We start from the raw sequence: 19842 nt of genomic DNA, 5'->3' as shown, positions 1-19842 counted from the left end.
AGTTTGTAGGGAAGGTGGCTGTCACAGGCCTGCTTATGGCATCATACTCTGGCAAGTCTTTAGGAACTGTAAACTCCTACAGGTTCCTTTGGGAACTCTGGAAACGCCTACTCTGCATGTTTGAATTTGTTCAGAGGGTGAGTTAGTGGCTCTCCTGCAGATGCTGGTAGAGGGGAAAAGAGCCTGTGTTGCCAGATGTGGCAGAAATCAGGAATTCAAGGACTTGGCATGGGAGCATCAGCCTGGGAATGTCCAGAAACCCTTAACGTTGAAGTTGCTCTGCCTGGAGGAAGAACTCCAGCAGGCTGCCTGTGACAAGTGCAGTATTACCGGGATCTGTACTAGACCAGCTCAGCTCCACATCTTTATCAGTGACCTGGAGGATATGGCAGAGTGAACTCTCAAGTCTGCAGATAACAAGTTGGGGGGCAGCGGTTTGTACAGGCAGGGGCAGGGCTGCTACTCACGGAGACCTTGGCAGGCTGCAAGCGAGGCTCGACAGGGAACTCGTGAAATTCAGCAAGGATAGATGTAGCATCATGGATGTGAGAAGGGCTAACCCCTTGTTAATGATACAGGCTGGGAAGCAGCTCCGCTGTGAAGGATGTGGGTGCCCTGGCAGACAGCAAGCTCAACATGAGGCAGGAACAAAAACTAACTGCCTCCTGGGATGTATTAACAGGAGCATAGTCTGTAGGTAGATGAAAGTGATTTATTTCCCTTTACTCAGCTCTCGTTAGACTGCATCTGGAATAATGTACACAGTTTTGGGCTCCCCAGTACAAATCCAGCATGCACTGGAGCAAATCCAGCAGCAGGTCCCCAGCCTGGCCAGGGAGCTTTAGCACTTCCCTTTGAGGATAGGCTTTAGGGGGGACCTGATAGCAGCCCCCAATAGCTAGGAGGAGGTTGTGGAGAAGACTGGGATGGGCTCTTTCCCAGAGGGTGAGACACAGCTATCCTATGAAGCTGGCGGGGGTGGGGGGGGATGTTGCCCTGCTGGTACAAGACACATTGAGAAGCTAAATATTCTGGAGAGCGAGAACTATGAGACATATAAGCAGAGGAATTAGAAATGGAGGGTATACGAGGCATGTAATTATTGTGTAAGTGAGCAAAGGAGCCTAGAACCCTGACCTGTAGAAGAAGTGGGATTGTCTAGGTAGTTGCCCATGCCGTAACTTGTCCCAGATTGGAGGTTTATTTTTCAGAAAAGATTTTAATTTTTCTTCCACATTTTTTGAGCATTTAATGAAACCTTAAAGCATCAACTCTCCATCAGAAATCATAAGAATTATGTTTCATTATTATTGATTACTGTAGAAATGTTCATAAAGTTGAAAGAAACATATTGCAAAAAAGTCCTGATGGTTTTTATTTTTTTTCTCTTAAGAATTCAGAAAGAACTTGCAGAAATTACATTAGACCCTCCTCCAAACTGTAGGTAAGTTCACCTGGATTTTATTAATTTGGCATACAGAAATGGAATTATGGAAATTGCATAGGGGACTGGAGTAAATTTTAGTTATTCCTTTGTGCTGATTGCTTAATAATTTTGGAATAAAAGCTGATCATTAACATGTTTGCTTACATGCAAAGATATGACGTACTTCCTGGTAACAGGAGTAATGGTAAAAATTGATGAACCCTACGATGTGTTAATAGAGACAGGGTAAAAATGAAATCACTGTTCATGTGAAGTATTAAATCAATGGCCTTTTGTTTGATTCTGTAAAATGTAGTTATGGTGGCAGTTGCTGGTATGTTTGATTCCTTTTTCTTGCAAGTTGTTAACACACTGTGAATATAATGGAGAAGGAGAAATGTTATAGGCACAAACCATTATTAATCTTCCAACTGTGTCTCTAGTGATCAGTTATGATATTCAGTGGAAGCTTCCTGAAATAGAGTATATCATTGCGTAGGCTTTCTAATAATGACTTTGTGCTTGGGTTTGTTTGGATTTTTTTTGTGTTTGTTTCTTTTTTTGGGTTTCTTACGTTTTGTTTGTTTTTGTTTTGGTTTGTTCATTTGTCCGGTACATTTACTTTCAGGGTGTTTAAAACTGGCTTTGAAATGAGTAATGAGCTAGGCCTAGAAACCCTGGCTGCCTGGTGGCCCAGGCGGTATACAGTTGTTTTCAGATGGCTGTCTCGGGCTTCTTATCTGTCAGCTTGACATATGGTCAGTGTTGGAGCTGGGCCAGGGCTGTACAGCACTGCTTAAAGGAGCCTCTGCCACCGTACCTCTCGCGGTGCAGTGAGGTCGAGCTCGGTGCGGAAGAATAGCTTCCATCCAGTCCTGCCGACCCATTTCAGCTGATGTGGTTAGTAGGATTCATTCTATTAGTGCAGTAAAAAGAAAGATTGATAGAAATGTCTGATTGCATGCAGCATTTATAATGAATCCCAGTATGTTTCAGTATCGAATTAACTAAGCAACTGGTAGTAAAAATGACAGTCAACTTTATTGTTTTGGTCTCTTGACAAAAGGATGTGTGAGAAAATATTCTAACAAGATTTGATGTGGTTGTGCTGGATCTCAAGATATAAGTCAAGTGGTTGTGTACTAAAGTGCTGCGTAGTGAAGTAGCCTTGCAATAATAGCGTTCAAAGAGTATTTCAGTCAATTAGGATGAACAGTTCTTTACTAGATAAAACATTTTAATAGCTAAGCTGTTCTGTCATACTTACGACTGTATGCGAGTCTTCAATCACATCAAAGCTGTTTTATATGGCAGTTTTTACTTCGGTGTTGATGACTGATGCCTATTAGTGGATTGATTTGCTGAGATGAATATGAAACTTGAGTCTGTTGTAGAAGAATGCATAAGTCTTTGAACTGAGTCTAAAAGGCTTATAGTTTTTATAGCAGTGTCACTTGTTCTAGTTTTCTGAATCTTTCCCTTTATAACAAAGCAGTTGTTTCGGTATACAAGACACTGTTAATTTGATTTTCTTTTGCTAGCAACTGTAAAGTGAGCATTGGCTGTCTTAGTGGAAAGCCCTTCAGTGACTTGCAATTAAAAAAAAAAAAAGTGAGCTGGAGATTTCCTGTTTTTCTTGAATTATTTACACTAATGATAAAACAGCAATAAAGTGCACTGCATGGTGCGGTTTTGCAACATCAAAAAATTACATCTAACTTCACGTGTCTGTTGCTTTAACACAGTTCTTAAGATGCAGAATTATTTCATGTTGTGATCTTGATAGATAACCATTAGTAACTTTACTATTAGCAAATATGTTTTTATAGTCAATACGAATCACTTCATTTAGTTTTATGCTCTGTTGACATAGTCTAAGCAGTGTTTTCATTTGAACTTCATCTATTTTCTATTATAGTTAAACATTACAAAATAAATACATCAGCCAGACATGATTCTTCAGCATAATGAAGAAAACCAGGCCATAGTACAGTATATCTTACCCTAAAGTATTGATATGTCCTTTCTTGGGTTTAGTGAAATTTAGAATATTGTTATGAGGTGTTAGATTTTCTATTAAAAAAACATATTTCATAAAGATAAGTTCCTTACAGATGTAGACTACTTGAAATGGTTGTGATTCCAGCTTGCCTTCACTATGTGTCCCCTTTTATATATAAAATTAATCGTGACTGGGCAATAGGAATGTGGTAAATCTCAGAACTATATGTCACAGAAGATATGAAGGAAAGCTGTATTACTCAGGAATGCTCTCTAAGTAGTTATTTAGGAAGTCTTGATAGGCAGGACATTGAGCTGAATTGGAACTTGGGTGGAATATTGCAAGATGTGTTGCAAGACTTTCCATTGACTACAGCAGGCCAAAGCTTCAGGTTTGTCTCATCCAGGGGAAAAAATAAACAAAATGGAACAGTATCTGTAGTACAGTAGCATCCCTTAATGGCATTCTAGGCTATGCAGTCGGTACAAGCTCCAAGGGAGCTGCAGCTTCTACTTCTGCAGCAGCTGCAATCTTAATGCTTCCCCTGCCTCATTCCCATGAAGAGCACAGGCTGTATAATCTTGTTTTTCTGGAAGACAAGTCTTGCTCACACACATGGGCCTTGTAATTGGCAGATTATCACTGCTGCGACTTGCAGCATCTTTCCAAAACTCTGGAAAGCTGTGGATTTCAGAGTTCCTAAAAGGTCTGTCACGTTTGGCTTTAAAAGAAGATTTAATGTTATAAGTAATGGGAGTTGCCTGCTTCCTGAGGTATTCATATTCTGTAGTTTGGGTTCTGAGCGATGGAAAGAGTCCCTCTTGACACCACAAACTTTGGATCATTCCTCAGGGCTGAGAATGTGTAATGTTCTCAAGTGTCAAAAAGTCAAGCTGGGGTGTGTGTGGGAGTTGAGCAGTGTAATTGTTGCTATTTGTGGAGGAAGGTATGTCATAAGAAAGCCTGTTATACTTCACATTTAACAGAAAAAAATGGAAATGGTTGGATTTTGATATGTGCTGTGTCCCATCCCACTGCCGCCACCTCCCCACCTCACCCCTTTTATTTTTGCATAGAGCTGAACTTACTGTCAGGGAAGTCCCTGTATTTGGTACATTTGTATTTTAAATCTGCAGCATTGTGAAATTTTAGTTTGTCAGGAGACAGCATTCCTAAATTGTAGGTGTTTGCCACTCTTTCTTCCTCATTGAAGTACCAAAGCTTGGTTGCTGGAAATGTTGCATATTATACCTCTGAGTAGTGCAGAGTATACCTTTTCTCGTAGGTGATGGAAACCTCATCTTTAAGTGTCATTTTTCATATATTGTCTTGCTGGAAGAGGGGAATAGTTGGGAATTCTTGTTGCTGAAATAATGTCTTTTCAAACTTTCCCTGATTTTGGACTGCATCTTGTCTAAGACAATAGATTTCATAGAATAAAACTTCTATTGTCAGTGTTGTGTACTATTTCCCTTCTGACTGGCAAGAGAACAACATCTCTGTGGCAACTTATACCAATTGCTTACACGGGAGAATAATGTTTGGAAAGTATTTAATGTATTTTTAGCTTCTTTCAATGTGAACTTAGCAGCTGGAAACAAAGGGAGCCAGCACAAAGTGAATAGCAACTCTCTGTGGACACCACTTGGAGCAACTGCTCAAAATTTTCCTATTAAGTCACTGTTGTTACCTATCTTCCTCTTCATGTTTTCTTTTGATGTTCTCTAGCATATTTGTCACTATTCTTCTCTTCTCTGTGTATTTACTGCGATTTCTTTTATGCGTTATACATTTTACTTCTTTTTCCCTGTAGCAATGTGGGTGATGCTTGAGGCTCAGAAATACACTTTAAAGGTCTGTGCAGCTCAGTCAGCAAATTGACTGGCTCTCATTCCAAAACAATCAATTTAAAACCCTGCACGTAGTCTGATCTCTTCCATTAGTCTGAAATCATTACATTAATTCCTTACTTCTTACACTATCTGCAAAACTGATGAACAACCAACATATCTGATCCTAGTATTTTGCTTGTGAAAACTAATCACACTGAAAAGAATCAAAACACAGTTCTTGGGGTGATGTAGAGAAGAGCCAGGTGGAATGGCAAGTTATTCAGCTTGGCTTAGGGAGAGAGGTTAGCGTGCCTCATGCATCCCTCTTGCACGATTAATGGTTGTGTGGAGCCTGACATTCCTGTTCAATATTGCCCTGACCGTTTTTGCTGAACTGGTGAGGCTGGTTTCTTCACAGCTCTAAGGGATTATGCGAATGCCAACAATTTAAAGTTACAGTTCTTGAGGCCAGCTGTTTAAACTCTTGCCTGGTGCTGCCTTAAAGCTAAGGAGACGTCACAAGCATCAGGAGCAGAGAGCAAACATTAGCACAATGTCATGGGAAGACCGGGAGGGAGCAGAGTGTCGGCCTTGCTCTGCGATGCGGAGATGGAGGTGTAGGGGCCTAGAGCAGCAGTTGCAGCCAGTATCCATTGCGCTGCCCTGGCCTGCTACAGTCTCCTCCCTTTTCCCCTTCTCACTCAAGGGACTTGTTGGGGTCTTCCCCTCTTCCCTCTGTGCGCGTACACCAGCACCTCGATGCTCATGTAGCTTTCCAATGCGAGCGAAGAGATGCCTTGCCGTTTTTTAGGTCATATGCTCACAACATTAGTTTGACGTGGGGTGGGGAGGGTCTGAATAATCTTGGCTATATATGTTTCCTTAAAATATTTGAAAAAATGTGAAAATATTTGGAGAAAGCAGAGCAAGGCCTTCTCCAAATCCAAAACCAATTTCTCTTGAGGGCTGGAAGGATTCTGGTTTTAAAGCAGTTTTCTCAACCTAAATTTGCTTCTCTTTTGGTTAGCCTCTTTTAGCTTGCACAGAGAGTTTATGTAATGATTTTGGTAGCATCAAGGCTTTGCTCAGTGATGCTTATGGAGTGTCCACTACCTATTTTGCTGCCTTTAGATACCTGCTGAGTTCTTTTCACTCTTGTGCAGAATGCAGAGGCTACTTCAGTGAGGTGCTTCCTTGCTCTGGAACCAAAGAATAAACTTTAAGACAGCATAGGCACAGAACAGCTTGTCTTTATTTGTTCCTTCCTTCATAAAACTCTGGAAGCACAAAGGGTGATCGTTCTTATACTCATGGTTGTCTTATCACTTAGAAGGAATATGGGAGTGTAGTGGCCTCTCTGGCTAAAAAAAGGCTTAATCCTATTTCTTCTGATCAGGATTTCACTGAAGGAGGACCTAGGCACAAAAGCCATGTTGAAAAAAAATCCCCAAGAGCTAGCATCTTATATTTTTATTTTTAAAGGAACAGCAATCAGTGATTTTGGTTGTTGGAGTTAGGGATGCATCAGTCTGTTGCCATAGGCACATGACTGTGATGCTTGTGATGCTAATGTGGGAGCGGGATGAAAACCGGGATAAGGAATGCTTCCTTTGAACATTTTCCTTCGCAAACATTTCCAGCCTCCGTGGTATGAATCTGGGCTCTCTTCCCGTTACATTGTTACCCATGGAGTTTACCGTCTGCCTGTATAGACTTACTTTGATCTGCTGCTAGTTTTCTATAACCTTCAAGAGAAAATGTGACACAGAAAATCGTATATAACTTTGCCTGGCTAGGCCTCTTAAGAATTTAAAGCAAATAGGGAAACTTAATCAAAAAGATATGCATAGGAGCAGTTGATATTAATGTGCAGAATCCTGTTGTTTTTAAAATCTGTGCTGTATTGACATTCATCTGAGGATAAGAATGAATGTAAAATGTATCTGAGTGCTCATTGCAACCACTTTATTTTTTAATTTTGATTCCCTTTCTGCTTCAAAACTAGCAAGAAACATGTCCCAAACCCATGCAAGTTAATGATTGCACTGGGATTATATTTTATAATAGCAATGATACTGTATTTTATCACTGGAGTTAGCTTGCCTGTTTTTTGTAACTGGTGGGGTTTTTAAATTTATGACCTTGGTACCTTGAAGTACCTTGGATGAAAAGTGTCAAGTTACTTTTTAAAATGTAATCTTTTCATTCTTTTAGCTATTTTCTTTTAAGACGGTGCAGGACAGCGTCACTTGTGCTTTAAGGTCTGAAACATGTAACTTGCACTTAAACATATATTTTTCTAAAATATCTGTTTATTTTCACTGTAAAAGTGACTTTTCAATGTCATATTGTTCAAAGCATCTGGTTTTAAAAAACAGTGCACAGATGTTTCTTTTCATGGGTCTTCCACGTGTCAAGATGCAGTGTACTTAGAAAGCCATGTAAAATATAGCTGATGTTTCTGTAGTGGTCTGGTATCTTTTGAAAAATATATGTTTGATACAAAAAAAATATTAGACAGCACTGAGTTTTGGGGTTTTTTTTCCAGTTTATTCAACTGAATTCTGAATATCTACTTGATTCCATTTCTGTTTGCAGTTGTGGGGTGATTTTAGGATTGATTAGATGCAGCACTCAAAAGCTTCAGGATGTATTGCAGGCATTGGTGGTTAGAAACCGTAGCAACTTTGATGAAGACGGGAGCGGGGGGTGGGGGGTGGGGTGGTGGGGTGAGTGGAGAAAAGGCAGTAAAAGGAGCCTGCTGCTGGCTGTTTGCCAGGACTAGCAGCTTCACTCACTGATGATGAAGTAAGGAACTAGCTGACAACACCCATTAATACCTCCCAGCATAACAATACCTCCACGTGATTTCTGCCAGTTCTCCCAGTTTTCAAATGATGACAACTTCTCTCCCAGGAGAAGGAAAAACAGCATTAAAGAAGAATGAGAGTAGTTTATCGAGCAGAGTGTGAGTGCAGGTTTGGAAGGTCAGAGGAGTGCCAGAGTACATCCCATGGGACTGTGGAAGCAGGGGAATGAGTGGAGATAGGTGCATAAGGAGGGGTTGTGATGATCACATATTCCATGAAGCAGGAAAGTGCCTCAAAAGGAGCCTGTGAAGGACATGGAAAGGATCTTTGATATTTGCAGTGTGCTTAGTATAGAAGATTAGTAAAGCTCTATTTTAAAATGCAGGTGTCGGGAGGGTGGAGTGGAGGGCTGTAACAAGGGTAAAAAGAAACACTTTGATGCTTTTAGTGTGGGGAATTCTGAACAGAGATGTTTTCTTCCAGAGGTTTCATATTGAGTTGCAGCTGATCTTTGTAAATCCATCTCCTAGGAAGTACAAGGGCAATCCCCAGCGCTTTCAGCTCCAGAATTCTTCAGACTACCCTCCACAGAGGTTTCTTTTGCCCTCTCCTAATAGCTAAACAAAGTTGGTTGGTCGGTGCATTTTTTCCCTGTGAGCCTGAATTTGGTTTATAACGTATACTGATGTTATATATGCATGTTTTTGTAATCTCCTTAATACAGCCTTCATAAAACACCAAAAAAAAATGTTCTCCCCTCACCAAATCCTGAAGTATGTTAAATAAAACATCAAGGGGAAACAAAATCACATTGGATGAGACTTTGTATCATCGTTAGGAGACTGCAAAGAAATATCTAAATGTGTAGCTTTTAAATTTAGTTAGCTATTTCTGGGGGGTGTGGGGGTGTGTGTCCTGCTTTGTGTTTGGGGTGGGTTTTGGTTGATTTTTTTTTTTTTTTTATGTAGACTTTAGTCTTGTATAAAAGCTACGTAAGGATCAATTTTTTTACAGAAATTGAGCAGAGTTGTTTGAAAGTGTGACTGTAGTAGGTACTGTTGCACTGAACTAGCAGTCACTGCCATTTCATGACAATCATGTAAGAAACATGCTGTTATTAGCAACTCATTACCCTTTAGTAAATTACTCGTTATTGAATGAATGGGGGAAATGGAAGGTACTTTGTTGGTTGGGACTGACAGCATTACTGATAATGAAGTATTTGTTTCCCTAAATAAATGGCACGATCTCAGAAGTGCCTAATGCTGCTGTCTTTAGTACACCTACATTTGATCAGAATTTGAACTCTATGTAATACTTCAATTATTTCCTTTTTAAGAAAACTTTTAAGAAAGCATCTGACAAATTCATGTTATTTCCTGAATGCCATTGTATACCTCTTATTATTAATACTGTTTTCCTCTCTCCTTAAATTTATTTTAAAAAAATCAGCCCTTCTCTGTTCCAATACCACAATTTACAGCTTTTTAACAGTTGTTAACTTATGCGCTTTATTCTTTTGGTTTTGAGTTGTTATTTTTTGTTTTGGGCTTTTGTTGTTACTGGTTTTGTTTTGTTTTTACATAGGCACGACAGTCTAAGGCATTGCTGTAATTAATCTTTTATTCTTGGTATACACGGAATGTTTACGGATTTACAATTAGTAGTCTGAATTTAAGGAAATTGTTTTCCAAAATCTCCTGGCAGAAAAGCTGCAGTTTAAGACAAAAAAGTAATGAACCAGTAACAGACCATGCTTTACAGTGTTTCGGAAACAAACTATGAAATTGATCTGGGTGCTGTTTTCTTGGTGTACAATAAACCTTATTTATGCTGTAGTTACACATTTGCAGCTTTGTTACAAGCTTTTTGGGGTATCTAATTGGCTGCAGCTTTGAATCAGGTCATAAACATGCCAAATGTTGATAATTACAATTAAGATATCTACTTGAAATAATCTTTGTTTTCATTTTCTCTGACAATTTATTTTTTTCACTTATTTACATGCCTTTAATTTTTCATTTTAACAGTTCTTGCATCACTTTATTTTTGTTTCAAAGCTGTGGAATTGGATTAAACAGGGTTTTTTAAATACTTCCATGTTGCTTGGAAAGAAGCCAGTTACTGTGTATCAGCTTAATAGAAACCATGCTTAGCAGTGCCTCGCATATGGCAGCTCGTGTTTGTGTGGTAAGGCATTATGTATTTTAAATATTACCTTTTATACGATAGTCAAATTTATGCCAGAATCTGAAGTTTCCTCTGATTAATGTTAACAAAAATAGCAAAGAGCCAACTGTTTCTGTTTTTTAGGGAAAATATGTAATTAAATACATAATTTACTGTCTGCTCTGCACAAAAGCCATATTTATGTGGCCTTTATTAACTTGAGATGTGTACTGTGCCTAGAGGAGGCTATAGGTGACTGATAATGTGCTTTCTTGATGCTTTTTAGCCTTTTAATGTTGTAAATATTGTGGAGGCCAAGATGGTGACTCTGTAGCTAAGACTGAAATATAAGGGTTTGTGCGTAATTTAGGAGATTGAGTTGTATTTGAAGAATAAGTGGTATACAGTTAGAGCAATTACTCTGTGACTAACACTTGACACAGCTGACAACGTAAAGCTTAAAATTTTTTTGTGGTTTGCACGTCATTGTTTGGGTTTTTTATTTATACTTAGTACAGCCTTTATGAAATTTAGAGCTTTTAAAGGCATTTGTTCTGGATTGTCTGGCTGTAAACACTCTTTTTGTATAAAATTCAGCAGTGGCTCTTCATAATGAAATTTATCAGAAAATAATATTGTTCAGTGTAAAAATGGCAAATAAATCTCATTCTTTTAAAATGATCGCCTCGTTTTTAGTACAGGTTGGTTTTTGGGGGAAGAAGGCTTTTTATTTCTGCAAGATTAGCTGATGTTTGACTTAACTTTTGATTGGGAGGTATTGACAGTAATCACTACTGAAAATATGCATCATAAGCCTAATAAAGATTATTATACTTCTTATAACTTTAACATTGCCAGAGGACATTTTTTTCTTTGTTTGACACCAGTGCAGTATATTCTGCTTCAATCATAATTGAGTAATGCATATAAACTTGTAGAAACAAACTGGATTTATTTTACATTTTAAGGTGTTCTAATTCTAAAATGGCAAATAAGTGTTTTATTACACTTATTTATGATTAGTCAGTTTACACATAAGAAGGCGGCATTTAGGACTTTATAGTTCTGAGCTAAATAGAGGTTTGACTTTTTTAATTTTTTAGATATTTTTTTTTTAGATCATTACAATATGCTTGGAATAACTATATGGTGTCAACTGCAATGTCATTTTACCATAGATGTGATCCAGAGAATTTTAAAATGCTATAGTCTTCCTACTTGGTATGTTAGGTATCCTAAATAGGATAAATATATGTATTGCCTATAAAATTAGGCATGTTATAACCCTTCACAAGAGGATGGATGGGATGTAGAAAAACACATTTAATTTTCAGAGAAGTTTATGACTGAAAAATTAGATGTGTGCCTAGCATGGAATTTCAGATTTGTTGATGTAAATTATTGATTACTAAGCTCGTAGCAATGACATTTAGGGTCACAAACTAGGGATAAAGAAAAAAGGTTTAAAATTTGGGGCTTGTAGCCAGGGAGGGTTCACAGGAAAGCTGGTTTCAGAACCACTATGGTAAATGCAGTGCTAGCTTTTGCAGTAATGTAAAGTAACCATGGGTGAGATTCATTAAGTGTTCTGGGTTAAACTGCTGGCTAGAGCTGACTGGGCTTGAACGTCGAACAGGAATTTTGACTGGGTGTCTGGTGTGAAAATGCACGGTTCCCATTATTTTGGGTTTCATTGGATAGCTTGAAAAGAAAGGCATTCCTGACTGAACTTTTTATGGAAGAGCATTTCTGGCTTTTGATTACTAGATAAGCATTAGCCTTGATCTCTGTTATATTGGAGTCTGTTCATTTTTCTGCAGCAGGCATCATAGGAGACACTCAGCCTTGCTCATTCAAAATACTTTGTGGCAGTGCACTTTTTGGAGCTGCACCTCCTGGAAGTCTGATTTTGATGTCTGGGTCAGAAATACAACCATGGGTTCTTGTATCTCCTGCGTATAATCTACCACTGCCTGCCAAAAACAATCTTCAAGGGTCACTTTCTGCCTAGGGTACAAAAAGCAGGTTCTTTGTCTTGCTTCTGTCCTTCCTGAGATACTTTTATAAAATCTGCCATCATTTGGCTTGGAGGAAACATCCAGCTTCAGTGGGGGGTGGGGGGGTGGGAACCCAACACTCAACATGCTCCCCCTCTTAATTAGCTGTTTGCTTATTTGTGTTCTGTTACATATATATAAAATAAGACCTGTCAGTCTACAAAAATACTTCTAAAAGGGGGCTTGCTTCACTGCCATGTCTTATTCACAGCAATGTCCTGTCGGTAGCAGCAAGAACAGTAAAACACTTTGACACACAGTGTGTGCATTACAAAAACGAAGTGTCAGATCAAAAATGGCTGTAAACATTTTCACAGTCACTTGTCATTGCACGTTTGAAGGTGGGAAATTTTTAGAGAAGATGACTCAATTTTCTTCCTTCCCTGCATGTCTGGGCTGCCTAGAAGGGAAGAAGCGTCTACTTAATAGAGCATTTTGATGTGCTGGTGTGGGCACAGCTACTATAATCCCAGTTGTCTGAGTACGCTCCTCAGCAAGTCTATGAACATGGTGACTAGGCATCAGTGCAAGAGGACTATTGCATATTTTGAGTCAGCATTAACTGAATGATAGTTTTGTGGTTTTGTTGGTTTTTGTTGGTTTTAAATCTGTAAACTGTAGTCTTCAAAGAATAACATCAGGTGATCGCAAGTATTGGAATGGGAAACTGTCTAATAGGCATCACAGAATCAACTCGAAAATCTCATTTGAGTCTGGAATTACTGTAGTGTAAATCAGATTTAAATTCATGATTCAAATGTAATGACCTTCTGTATTGCTAACCTCCTTGGGAGATATTTAATTAATAATGTATATTAGCTGTGAGTGTTTTGGCATGTGTGTATGGCATAGATTTTCATGTAGCCACAAATACAGCCTCAAAAGCCCACAGTGTGGTGGCTGTAGGATGACGCATTTTTAAGATGTTCTGCAATATCCTGCTTTGCTCCTTACTGAATACAAATAGCTGAGGGATGACAGCTATCTCAGTTTCAGTGGAATCTTTATGATTTATATGATAATGATAATTTTATTCTGCTACCAGTACAGAGCACTTTGCAGACTGATATCAAGGTTAATTATCACTTTGAGAAGAAGTGAAGCACAGTCTGCCAACCTGATGCTTTGCTCAGCTGAGAAAGATAATTGTTATTCAAGTAGTATTTAAATGAGTCCAAATGCTGATAAATACACAACAAAAATATTTTATTTTTTTTTCTTTCATGTTCATTCACTGTGCTAGAGAATGAGGTCATCACTGTGTGTAAATATTACTAATGGACGCTGTAGTAAAAACACGCTGATTATTTACAGAACTCATGAGGAGCGGGTTTCCCCCCGTGTGGGCTGTGGGGAAATACTTTAAGCCTGAGTTCCTCTTGTCAACACATCCTAATTCTTTTATGTCTGTGGTTGCTTTTGGCAGTTGTGCTGTTACCTTATATATGACTCCTTATGCACTATGACCTGACCTTATTGATGCATCTGAGAGGTTTACAATTTGTACTGTGCCTTGCACATCCGTAGGGTTACTCCATGCTCTACGTATCTCACGTTGATTCTAAAGATAGCTTTCTTTTTTTTCCCCTCTAGATTTGGGGATTTGTAAGCAGCCCAGTGGCGAGAGAAATAACGCAGAAACATACAAATATTGCTATAAATTAGCCTACTGGATATTTTTTCATTTATTCTTGGTAGCTGCACAACTTCTTAAGGGAGCTGGTCAGCTGTATGCAACAATGTAGTCCTATGTTCTAGAGAGCCACGAGGTTGTCCCAAAATCTGGTGCTGGGTTTGTTCAATTTACACAACCCCTTTCACGTTAGGGTCTTAAAAATTAAGATTTGACTGCATAGCTTTCCCTCTTTTTGATGTATTTTAATTGAATACAATGCAGATGCTTTGCTCCACCTGCTGCTCCCTGGAAGACACCGCTATCCTCCACCCCCACCCCCCCCATCCCCCAGCTGTTTAAAAATTATTAGCTGCAGGGGTCTCTTGGCCTTGAGAATTTTTAATTTTGTTTTGGGGCAGCAGTAGCTGTATCTTCATACTTGTACTGCTGTTCTTTTCCGCACTGCCAAACTAACTTTTCCCTTATTCACTTGAAAACTTATGGTTTGTGTTTAGTCATTTGTCTGTTGCTTGTATTTCAGTGAAGTGGGTTCTGTTTGTTTGGGCATTTTTATTATTTAGAATGTTAATTTGATGCAATTTTTGGACTAAATTAATAACTGATGTAACTCTACTAGACAGGCTACATTATAAATATGTCAAAATTTTGCACAAAGCACAGTAAAATGATAGAATAGTTACTTTTAAGACTTCAAGAAGTAAAGATAAAATAAATGTACCTTAGCGTTTTATGTCAAGGGAATGATTTTTGCCATGACCATCCATAAATTCCTGGCTAAGGTGTTTGCATATTATTACTTTGTAGGATGACAGTTCATTACTTACTGGTAAGAGACTACTGACTTGTTAATTTAATTCTGTTATTTAATATGCATTATAGTCCTGCGGCTAAGAAACATAAATTCTTGAATGGATTGTTTTCACTCCTAAACACTTCCATACGTTTTCGTAACATTTTTAGATTCTGTGTGGCTTAGTAGCTTTCCTCATGACTAATGAAGATTTTAACAAACAAAATGGAAAAGGGCCAACTTGTAATTGTTAGTGCAGTCGCATAATCAGCCATACACGGTTTGTTTGTTATAGCTCAGCAATAGAACAATGTTTCAAAGAGAAAACACGCGGAGATGATTAGTAAGTACCACAGTGATGTGAGACTGTCCAACTACAGAAGCAGTCTGGCTGGGTTATTCATATGAACACTTCACTACATGGTTTAGTTTTCTTTATCATAAGTAATTTTAGTAGCCATTTACAGTGAGTTACTAAGAAGAAATAAATGAAATGTTTTTTTTGCTTGGATAAATAGGTATGTTGTAGAAGTTTAGTGAATGTTACATGTACAAACTACCAAACAGATTAGAGCTTACTTTATGCAAAGTGCACTTTATGTGAAAAGGTGAAAAATACCTGTCAGGAAGACGGTTACTTTTAAACAACAAAATGTTTATCAAAGATATAGATAAGTAACTTCAGGATTTATATTGTAGCAATTGCAAAGGCTACAAAATGAGCATCCTTTCTGACTGTGTTTTGATTGAAATGAAGAAATGGAATTGGAAATAACAGTGCAGTGTGATAAGTAACGGAGAGAGGACTCAACTGCATAATCGTTGTTACTGCTTTTCAATCTATTTTGCTGAATTGGTTGGAAGCAAGCTTTAAAAGAAAAAAGCAAGCCCCAAAATACAAATAGGAAATAAAGAACAAAACAAAACCCAAAACTGTTACTGTTACACAAGAATCTGAGCATATTTGATTCACTGGGTTGTTGCTTAGTGAGTTGAATAAATATAAAACTTCTTGTATTTCACTTTCAGAATTTTCATTGTCCCTATTTCAGAGATCATTCTGTGTCCTGTGGCAAGTTTGAAGATCACATTCTGCTGTGAATTCTTCCTGGCTTCATCTCAGTCCTAGAAAGTGGTTATTCTCCTGAGAATGCAGTATCTAATACAGAATGCTTGTATAGGCAATTGAAAAAGATAAATTTGCTGCATATCTGTGGAGAGAAAATGTATTAGTGTCTGTTTTTCAAGAGTAAATGCTGTTCAGTCCTACAATTTCCGTTAAGTTTACAGATTAATTTTGCTCACCATATCACTCGCCCTTTAGCAAAACAATTGGCTTGCAAGCCTTATGCTGTTTTCTTCTGGCTTCTGCTATGTGTTCTTTCATCCCCTTGATACAGTGACTTGAATCATCAGGTTTATCTAAATATGCAGGCTACGAAAGCTGATGAATTGGTTGAATTAGTTTTAAATGGATTTTAATTAAAAAGTGTCCAGATAGATCTTTGAATCCTTTAGTTTCTGTCTTATTTAGGGTTTTATTAAGTCTATTGATTTTAAACTGAATCAATGTAAACCTTGTTCCTAAATGTTCCTTCAGCTTTTCAACTGGTTTAGCTAAAAATAGTCTTAAATCATATGTTTTTCTTGAACAATGCAAATTTATGCATAGGCAAGCCTTCAGCTAGGGGTCTGTTTTGCTGCATTATTCCTTAGTTCTTCTTGAAGAAAAAACAGAAAAGTCCAGGAACTAAGTAGCGTGTTGGAGAAATGTCAAATAACCATAGTTAACTTCAGCTTTACAAATTTTATTGGTTTCAATGTGTTTATTTGACAGGAGCCTTATTTTAACACAAAAGATAGGTTTTGGAGGCAAGGTCAACACATGTCATACAACATTGTTCTTGATGGCATCTGCTGTACAGTTTCTGTTAAATGAAATCCTGTAGAGAAAAGAAGGCCGGGGGTGGTGGTGGTAGTGTCTCACGAAAGCGTATAAGTACCTAGAGGGTGTAAAGAAAATGGAGCCAGGTTCTTGGCAGTGTGCCCAGTGACAGAACAAAAGGCAACAGGCACGACCCGCTACACGGGAAGTTCCATCTGAATATCAGAAAACACTTTTTCACTGTGAGGGTGACGAAGCCCTGGCACAGCCTGCCAAGGCAGGTGGTGGAGTCTCCATCCTTGGAGATATTCAGAAGCCACGTGGACATGGTCCTGGGCAACGTGACTGGCTGTAGGTGGCCTGGCCTGAGGGGTTTGGATCAGGTGACCTCCAGAGGTCCCTTCCAAACTCAGCCATTCTGTGAAAATTGCAATGTAATTTGTTTGGGTATTTTTCTTGTTGGAACACATAAATATTCCAGCATTTTTGAGTTGACAGGTCATTAAAAAAACTAAGGTCGGTTGATGTACTTTTTTTTAACTGAAACAATGAGGGTGAGGTGATTAAAAATAAACTCTGTGGTTGTGAACTCACTTTCTGTGAGTTTAGTTTTATTTCATATTCTAACATTTTCATTGCAAATTTTACCTTTGTTGTATCTTAAGAAATCATGTGCAGGGTTTCTTATTAGAGCTGAGTATAGCTTGTGTTTGCAGGTAACCGACTGAAGCTAAAGGATGAACTTAGAGAACTCACAGAGTGGATGTGAGAAACTTCTGCCTTTTTTGAATTGACTGTTAACTTTTGGCCTGACATTTAAATTCACTAATTCAATCTTTGACTGAAAATTTTGCAGAACTATTTTGTTTGAGCAACATGCAACTACTTTACTCACTCGGATTGGACTATTTTATGTTTCTTAGACTTCTAATAAATAAACCTGTCCAACTGTTGTCTTTAAACATCAAAGTTTAAGGCTGTTAAGTGCTTTCACTTGCTTGTTTCAGAGAAGTATATATACAGTGATGAAGAAACTTTATCATGAACAGGTTTTTTTTCCACACTTGAAAGCTACTGGACTACTTTGCATTTACTGCATTTCCTTTTGAATCGAAACCAAGAGCCAACCAATTCCTTAAGGCTTTCTAAATCCATGCAGCTGAAATCCCTCTTAAAAAATGTAACCCATTTCATATATTCAGACACATCTAAACCCAGATACAGGAAGAGATCAATCAATAACTAACCTCAGAACAGTGCTGAAGAATTGCCAGCAACCCCCTGTTACCAGCAGTGGTGTGGCTCCTGGTCTCTGTGACAGAGGATCCCTGCCTGCCCTAGCACTCTCCCTGTCATGCCAGAATGGTTGTAAGTGGTTTAACAAACCCCATAAATATTACTCAAAACGTTCTTTTATATCAGAACAGTAAACATTCAAGTCCTTTTATTTGCTTCTAAAAGTAGTAACTAAATAGCTCAGCAAAAAAGGAATAAATTATATGCATAAACTTTAATGGCTTTACAATGGTATTCAGTCAGCAAAAAAGGCCTTGCTGATGAGACACTGAGCATCTTGTAGGTTAGATGAAGAATTGGCATTGAATAAGGAAATAAAAGGTCTGGACCTGTACTGGCTCTGTACAGTCATGTCATGTGCCACTGTACTAATTTTGTGAAGATGATGCTTAAGAGGCAGGAGTGGCATTTCTGAGATGGAAAATAGAAGCGTCTTTCACCAAAAATGGGGAAGAAGAAATTATCTGAGGGATGTGGAACACTGCTGACTTTATAGGGAGTGATAGACTACATTAAAAAAAATACAGCTATTCAATGATTTTTTTTGTTTGATGAAAAAAAGACTTTCAGATTAATATACATGTAATTTGGGGTTGAAATTTATCTAAAAGTTTACAAAGTTTAAGACTAAAGTTTAAAAAATGATGGCCATTATTGTTTTAAAAACAGTGTTTCTTCTGTTTCAGTACTTTAAAAAAACAACAAAAAACCCCAACAAACCAACGCCCCAGATCTTGTAAGCAGTCCCTTTGAAGGGCTGCACATTCAGGCTATGTATATTGATTAATCTGGAATGCAGTTTATGCATAATTTTGGTGATTTTGGTTTTCTTACTGCAATTTAATTTAACCAAACAAAACCAAAAAAAGCATTTGTTCCTTGCAGTCCATTAACTTTATAAACCACTTGAATTTCATTTGTGGGCAATTTCGTCCCTTCTTGTTGCTGCAGAGCTTTGGTTCTCTAATTTTCAAGGCTTAACAGTTAATGCTTGTGACTTTCACTTGATTGTCGTGCTTCCAGTAGTTTTATTATTGAAGTTGAAATTCTATTATTTAATTACAGTTTAACGGAGAGCATAGAGTAACTTCAACATTATTTTAGGCAAGGGTAACACTGGGAGAGGGATGTCCTGTTGCTGACAGTCCAAGTACTGCTTAAAAGAGATATTTTCCTGAGTTAACTCTGTCTAAAGAGCCACATGATTCCTCATGTAAGAAGTAAAGACTCCTGAAAAAGCTTTTGAAAATAGCTTTTAAATTGCTATCCAATTTGCAGTAACCGATCCAGAGGATAAATTTAACAAGAATACCTTTGCTGCCAATTTGTTCTTGTATAAACATTCATATTGTAAATAGTCATATGTTTAAGCAAGAACTCTATTTAGACTTTGTGGTTAGTGAACCTGTATATCATTAAAAATGCCAGTAACCGAGCATGTGACATAGCAGTGGCCTTTTAATGCCACAGAAACTAAAAGAAATTATATTAACCAAGCGAGCTAGATAAATGTTGAAATTAGGGGAAAAACTGAGTGTATTCATTAGGACTTAACTGGGTTCTGTGAAAAAGGCAAGAATTTATATCTAGATCAACCACTGAATTGTAGTTACACTTAGACTAGATTGTCTGAGCAGAATTTAGGAAAAATACTCCTTGTAATGGTAATTCCCTAAAATACCAATGGCATTAAGATGAATAAAAAATATCTTGGGGACCTGAAACTGAGAGCATCTTTCTTGCTCTGATAGCTTCCATTTTTTCTTCCCAAGTACTTGGGAAACTAGCTGTTCAGTGCTTTTGGTAACAAGATGTTTATCCTTGTGGTGTTTCGTGGTTTATCCTAGCCACTTCAGTTTACTCTTTATTTGTTTATGTTCTGCTACTTCTGGTTACAAAGGGAAGGCAAGGCCCTCTAAACTCGTCACTTAAGTCTGTA

General features: G+C 38.0%; 1 protein-coding gene across 4 annotated transcripts in view; it reads left to right on the top strand.

Moving 5' to 3' along the window:
- The window catches only part of LOC102057923 (ubiquitin-conjugating enzyme E2 E2), a 217852-nt gene that overhangs the window by 11791 nt on the left and 186219 nt on the right, over positions 1 to 19842 (top strand). For 3 of the 4 annotated variants that reach the window (XM_055706975.1, XM_055706973.1, XM_055706972.1), the window contains exon 3: positions 1394 to 1444. The exons of the other annotated variant lie outside the window; for it this stretch is intronic. In XM_055706975.1, coding sequence (XP_055562950.1) covers positions 1394 to 1444 — 51 coding nt within the window. The remainder of the gene's footprint in view (positions 1 to 1393; positions 1445 to 19842) is intronic. 4 annotated transcript variants of the gene reach the window in all.

Source organism: Falco cherrug, chromosome 4 (assembly GCF_023634085.1).
Source record: "Falco cherrug isolate bFalChe1 chromosome 4, bFalChe1.pri, whole genome shotgun sequence".
Taxonomy (NCBI): Eukaryota; Metazoa; Chordata; class Aves; order Falconiformes; family Falconidae; genus Falco; species Falco cherrug.
The sequence above is the reverse complement of the archived record's forward strand: the minus strand, read 5'-3'. Positions and strand labels throughout refer to the sequence as shown.